Here is a 7,433-nt window from a genome sequence, read left to right on the forward strand (position 1 = left end):
TATATTTTTATTTTCTAATTTGAAAGGAAATTACCAATATTCATATTTATAACATATTTCCACTATGAATAAATAATTAAATATTTCTACAATTCGATGTGTGAAGAAATTGATTGTTCATTAACCTTTTTTAAAATATATTTTATGCTGCGTTTGAAAACAAAAACAAAACAAACATGAAGTTCTGGAAATGTGATTCTTTTAATATAGATGCATTAGAAAATTACAATATTGTCCCCTTAAATGCAGAATAACAAAAACACAGAAATAGAAGAGAGCTCCAAGTACAAAAATAATGAATCAAACCTGAATAAGTACTTCCTTCAAAGTTACCCTCTATAGCAACCCTCGATGAAACCTCTATTGCAACCCTCTATGAAACCTCTATAGCAACCCTCTATGAAACCTCTATAGCAACCCTCTATGAAATCTTCTAAGCCCTTCAGAGCTACATGAAATTGGCATCGATACATTGAAACAGTTTTGCTTTGTTTCAGAGAACCTCTAAAACCTAACGGTACATAATATTATATTCTTCACACATATTGCTGGTTGGATTGTCTTCCATCCATACTCTGGGCTCTGAAAGAATCGTCATAGGCCGTTCTGGGTCTGGTGTTAGCTTTGTAAACTGTTGTGTGTTGGGAAGCAGGCTTGTAGGCCATCCCATAACTGAGGTAGAAAGAAAAGAAAATGATTATGGATTCTATTTGTGATTAAGAATAACACGGGAATATTCAGAAATGACTTGAAAGTTTGGTCACACTATGACTTTAATGTATAAGCCGTGTATGAGGCATGTGTTTCATGATTTGAAAGTTCTTATATGTTTTTTTTTTTCTTGAGAATGATGTCATTTTATTGAGGGAATGAGCAAGTTTCTCTGACTCGTGATCTGGTGGAGAAAAATGTAACTTACTTTGGTCTCTTCTCCTCTGGTGGAACCATCCCCCGACAGGCCATACACATCATAACCCCTCCCACGACCAGCACGGCTCCGCCTATCCACCCCACAAAGAGGGCGGAGCCAAAGGTGTACCTGAGAAACCAAGGAGATACATTGACACATTAAAAAAATTACAAATTGCCATCATCACCTTATAATTGATACCAATTTATGTACCAAGTCTTGCCACCCAAATGCCACACTCTTCCCTACATAGTGTACTACTTTTGACCAGGGCCCACATATTCATTTTATACCACTTGTTCATGTCCACTAATAGAAACAAATGCCGTATCTTATCCCATAAGACACTGGTCAATAGTTGTGCACTATATATGGAATAAGGTGCCATTTGGGACACAACAAAAGTGAATTCTTCTCATGTTGCAGTTGATTTTGCCATTTGTTTTGATGATATTTCCGCACTATGAGGTTGAAAATAACCCCCCAAAAATTCTGTAAGAGCTGTTTGAAAAATAATGCCTGGAATTTTTGGCCCAGATCATGACATCACAATCTGATCGGATTTTTTTTTGACCAATGACCAGTCATCTTTTATTTGCATATGTATCCTCCTACTTTAAAGGGGTAAGCTGGGTAGGCTCTAGAGTCCAGACGATCCTATCCACCAATCAGGGCTGTGTACGTAAAATTATTTACATTTGTATTGACACGCCCACAAGATTAGACCGAGCGTTTTCAATTACACAAATGATACAAAAATATATTTGGAGTTACTCTATTTAAAAAAATATATAATAAACACACACACTGATTTATTAGACTACAGTGACAATTAAAACAATGAATAAAAGACTGTTTGAGGGCTTTAATGTACCTGGGAGTGAGAGATCCTCCCATTCCTCCTAATCCTCCCCCCAGTACTCCTTCTCCTCCATATCCACCACCTGCATAGGTGGTGAACCGGAAGCTGCTAACGATTAGGTTGGCAAAGACCGACACTCCAGCAATGCCACAAACACCTAGGAGGATGGAAATTACATTGTCATTTTCAGATCACAGAAATGTGTCTTTTTGGCTTTAAACCCTAATTAGAATCAGAAAGATTTTGCTTGCCAGTTATGAACATCAATACCAAAACATCACCAAAACATTACCACAACATTACCACAACATCACCTCACCTCCGAGCAGAAACATGACCCCGGAGGTCAACGTCATGGTAGCCTTGACGCTGTCCTCCATTTTCCCCATCTTCAGACACTTGAGGGCAAAGATGGCGACCAGACAACCGATGGCTCCCAGGACCATCCCCACTATCATCAGGGCCCGCACAGCTTGGAGCATAGCTGCAGGTCAAACCAAAACACACAGTCAGATAAACTAGTCTACAGGTCAAACCAAAACACACAGTCAGATAGACTAGTCTACAGGTCAAACCAAAACACACAGTCAGATAGACTAGTCTACAGGTCAAACCAAAACACACAGTCAGATAAACTAGTCTACAGGTCAAACCAAAACACACAGTCAGATAGACTAGTCTACAGGTCAAACCAAAACACACAGTCAGATAGACTAGTCTACAGGTCAAACCAAAACACACAGTCAGATAGACTAGTCTACAGGTCAAACCAAAACACACAGTCAGATAGACTAGTCTACAGGTCAAACCAAAACACACAGTCAGATAGACTAGTCTACAGGTCAAACCAAAACACACAGTCAGATAGACTAGTCTACAGGTCAAACCAAAACACACAGTCAGATAGACTAGTCTACAGGTCAAACCAAAACACACAGTCAGATAGACTAGTCTACAGGTCAAACCAAAACACACAGTCAGATAGACTAGTCTACAGGTCAAACCAAAACACACAGTCAGATAGACTAGTCTACAGGTCAATCCAAAACATACAGTCAGATAGACTAGTCTATAGGTCAAACCAAAGTCTATAGGTCAAACCAAAACACACAGTCAGATAGACTAGTCTATAGGTCAAACCAAAGTCTATAGGTCAAACCAAAACACACAGTCAGATAGACTAGTCTACAGGTCAAACCAAAACACACAGTCAGATAGACTAGTCTACAGGTCAATCCAAAACATACAGTCAGATAGACTAGTCTATAGGTCAAACCAAAGTCTATAGGTCAAACCAAAACACACAGTCAGATAGACTAGTCTACAGGTCAAACCAAAACACACAGTCAGATAGACTAGTCTACAGGTCAAACCAAAACACACAGTCAGATAGACTAGTCTACAGGTCAAACCAAAACATACAGTCAGATAGACTAGTCTACAGGTCAAACCAAAACATACAGTCAGATCTACTTGTCTTTATTTGGTACTTAGGTGACCTGTTATTGTGTGTATCCTATAAGTACTGCTTTCCTTTGTTGTGTGTGTGTGGGGGGCAGGGTCTACTAAGCTAACATTTGGAATTGTTTTAAGAAGGTCATACCATGGCTCATTTAGCTCTTTTAGGACCCCTGTACGTCCCCTGTACGTCCCCCCTGTAGGTCTCTGTAGGTCCCCAGTAGGTCTCAATTTATACAAATATATAATTTTCTGATAAAATATAGAATATGGCCTTTACTGCTATAGCCCATAGAAATGTATGTAATAACACATTCATGAATTGCAAAACAGACATTCAAACAATAAATCACAAAATAAATCACAAGGAATAAAGTTTGGAAGTGTCTGTCCTATATCTAGGAGATATAAAAAAAGATCAGGATTTTTTTTTTTTTGTTTGTTTGGAAACATATTTAACCCACATTATTTTTGTGGAAAACTACTTCCATAAAAATGTTTTAACCGGTAACGGATTACCTTCAGACAAGTCCCATGACACTTGACCTCCGGGGTCATGTTTCTGCTCGGAGGTGAGGTGATGTTGTGGTAATGTTTTGGTGTCATGGGACACTTGCGGGGACTGTAGAACACCATCGTGTTCGTGAGAGTCTCCTCTTTCCATAGTGGGGGGTCATATTCGTTGTTAGGCCAAATCGTTCGGACGCCATTGAAGTTTTCGTGAGAAGACCGGGTTTCAAGACGTCTCGTGACAAACAGAGCTGTAGCTCTGCCACAGTCCACTGCAGATGTGAGAAGACCCGAGTTTCAGGATGTCTCGTGACAAACAGAGCTGTAGCTCTGCCACAGTCCACTGCAGTTGTGAGAAGACCCGAGTTTCAGGATGTCTCGTGACAAACAGAGCTGTAGCTCTGCCACAGTCCACTGCAGTTGTGAGAAGACCCGAGTTTCAGGATGTCTCGTGACAAACAGAGCTGTAGCTCTGCCACAGTCCACTGCAGATGTGAGAAGACCCGAGTTTCAGGATGTCTCGTGACAAACAGAGCTGTAGCTCTGCCACAGTCCACTGCAGATGTGAGAAGACCCGAGTTTCAGGATGTCTCGTGACAAACAGAGCTGTAGCTCTGCCACAGTCCACTGCAGATGTGAGAAGACCCGAGTTTCAGGATGTCTCGTGACAAACAGAGCTGTAGCTCTGCCACAGTCCACTGCAGATGTGAGAAGACCCGAGTTTCAGGATGTCTCGTGACAAACAGAGCTGTAGCTCTGCCACAGTCCACTGCAGATGTGAGAAGACCCGAGTTTCAGGATGTCTCGTGACAAACAGAGCTGTAGCTCTGCCACAGTCCACTGCAGATGTGAGAAGACCCGAGTTTCAGGATGTCTCGTGACAAACAGAGCTGTAGCTCTGCCACAGTCCACTGCAGATGTGAGAAGACCCGAGTTTCAGGATGTCTCGTGACAAACAGAGCTGTAGCTCTGCCACAGTCCACTGCAGATGTGAGAAGACCCGAGTTTCAGGATGTCTCGTGACAAACAGAGCTGTAGCTCTGCCACAGTCCACTGCAGATGTGAGAAGACCCGAGTTTCAGGACGTCTCGTGACAAATGAGATGAGGAAGAATTACATCGACGAATGTGGTGGATTAAAACGCAGCCCGTGCTTAAGCAAATATCTCTGGTGCGTCTATCAACTTTATTTTTTATTTTATTTTTTTAAGATTGAACTGATCTAGCTAGTAAAGTTGTTTAAATCAACACAACTAGATTTTGTGAAACAAAAAACAAATATCTCTAGTGCGTCTATCAAAACTACATTTTGTGAGAAAAACAAACAAATTTGACCTTTTATTGATCATGGCCTTTTCATCATGGCCTCTATTCTTTAAAATGAACCACCTTACTAAACTATATTTTGTTTCGCAGGAAGATAATCTCCCTTCCTGTTTTTAACAAACACTGCTGAAGAAACTAGATTAGAAATGCTCAAAATGGTTTGTTTCAAAGTCAAGTGAAAGAAACAAATGTTTGTTTTATTCCATTAATGAATGTGTACTTATATAAACAAATGTAATATATTCTTTCGACAGAGACACACCTTTGAGATGTACTCGACATATAAAACTTAATCGAGATGTTACAACTGAGAAATAATGGTTCTGTAAACCCCAGATGGCTGTGGCAGCAGATATCAAAAACTGGCCCGATGAAACCAGCATAAAGCCGATAAATTATCTTTGTGGCGGCCATTTTAGGTTCCCTTTTTGTTCGATGTCAAACCCTTCCTTGTCTTCATGATGTAAATGAAGTCATGAAATGGCTGTGGCAGCAGATATCAAAAACTGGCCCAATGCAACCAGCATAAAGCCAATAAAATAATCTTTGTGGCGGCCATTTTAGGTTCCTTTTTTGTTCGATGTCAAACCCCTCCTTGTCTTCGTGATGTAAATGAAGTCATGAAATGGCTGTCTATCCTCTGGTTCTTATCACTATGTACTCTTGAACAGGGAACGAACCTTATCAGGTGTTTGCAAATCATTTTCATGAGTTGCTGTCACAGTTTCGGGCAACGGTTGTACTTTCAGTAAGAGTTTCCACGCTTACGTAACTAACGAAGGGTGTGCCTCGCTTTACCTTCTTTTCATATGTGGTTCTCGGGAACAAAATTCAAACAATTTAGCCATTTCCCCAATCACTACAAACACTACAATATTAACCTACTTCTTATTTATGATCCTGAGTCTATCCCCACAGTGGTGTGACTCTTACTGATCCATCAATATTACCATCTATTCATACGTCGTGTAAATTAACCTAGCATAAACTAATATCCTACTTTCCTGGCTTTTTTGTTGTTGTGTGTAATAAAATTGACATTTGTCCAACTTACTTTAGTCAGTTGCATTCAATGAACTATTGAACTGGATCCACAGTAACTGAGTAAACTAAACTATCACAGTAAATCATGTATTACATGTATTACATGTTGAGTCAAAGAGCTTGTGTCATGTCAACTTGTTGCTCTGGTCACTACTGTGTAGAGCAGAGGCTGCCGCAACTGTATGAGGACAATGGCGTTCGTCCGTACCTGGTTAACCCAGGAAGTAAGGTTGGTAATGGTGAACGTTTTTTTTTTTTTTTTAAATAAGGAAAACTCCAGCACATCAGTGATCTTGATGCCAACCATTTAATGGATCTAATTCTCCAATGTTTTGGTCTCAGTCAACCTTTAATCAGAATATTTGGTATAGTGTTTATTTATTTTACTAGGCAAGTCAGTTAAGAACAAATTCTTATTTTCAATGACGGCCTAGAAACAGTGGGTTAACTGCCTGTTCAGGGGCAGAATGACAGATTTGTACCTTGTCAGCTCGGGGGTTTGAACTTGCAACCTTCTGGTTACTAGTCCAACACTCTAACCACTAGGCTACCCTGCCGTACCTGGTAGCCCCAGGATGGTGAAGTAGGGTCGGCACTCTGTGAATCCGGAGCTCTGCCGGACACAGGATCTCCAGAGTCCTGAGTAGGAGAAGATGGCGGTCACAGGGTTGTCGTACAGGTCCTCCGTTGCCCACTGGTCCATCCCAGTGGCGGCTATAATCCCACCCACCCCCAGCAGGCTCAGCACAAAGCCCATCACCTGGCACAGGGTCGCCGCCATGATGCAGATGCCTCTCTCTCTCTCTCTCTTCTGTCTCGGTGGGAAACCAACTCCTACCTCTCTGTCTCTCTGGTGAAGCTAACGTTCAACGCTATATCACAACCTTCTTCTTTCTTCTCTCGGTAGGCAAAAAATAACAGAAAGCAAACAAACAAAAAAGGGAACCTTAGCTACTACAGAGTCTCTCAGCTTCTGATTGTTTCTAATGCCACAGTGCCAACACTGAGACTGGGCTTTTTGACTCGCTGTGTTTCAAGTGAATCTGATACTGGCAGGCTTGACCTCATGAAAGACTGTTACATCTGTCCTTCTGTGTTTGCCTACTGCTGCCAAGTCATCGCCTAGGTCCCGAATGCCACCCTATTCCCTTATATGGTGCATTTCATTGGACCATGATCTCTGGGCAAAAGTAGTTCACTATATAGCAAATAGGGTGGCATTTGGGACGTACCCCTTACAGTTGGGAGGGGCGTAGGAGGTTACGGAAGGTGTAACGGTCACACAGGAAGCGGAGAGGTTGACCAATACTTTGATAACAAGACT

General features: G+C 41.3%; 1 protein-coding gene across 1 annotated transcript; it reads right to left on the reverse strand.

Moving 5' to 3' along the window:
• Nucleotides 1-182: 182 nt before the first annotated feature.
• On the reverse strand, nucleotides 183-7,226 carry LOC115108700 (claudin-18). Its single transcript, XM_029633315.2, has 5 exons — nucleotides 6,671-7,226; nucleotides 2,092-2,256; nucleotides 1,785-1,929; nucleotides 920-1,039; nucleotides 183-672 (listed from the first exon to the last, which is right to left on the reverse strand). Exons 1-5 carry the CDS (start codon nucleotides 6,888-6,890, stop codon nucleotides 537-539), a joined length of 786 nt encoding a protein of 261 aa, XP_029489175.1. The 5' UTR covers nucleotides 6,891-7,226; the 3' UTR covers nucleotides 183-536.
• Between the last annotated feature and the right edge of the window lie 207 nt (nucleotides 7,227-7,433).

The sequence above is a fragment of the Oncorhynchus nerka genome, linkage group LG24 (assembly GCF_034236695.1).
Source record: "Oncorhynchus nerka isolate Pitt River linkage group LG24, Oner_Uvic_2.0, whole genome shotgun sequence".
Classification (NCBI taxonomy): Eukaryota; Metazoa; Chordata; class Actinopteri; order Salmoniformes; family Salmonidae; genus Oncorhynchus; species Oncorhynchus nerka.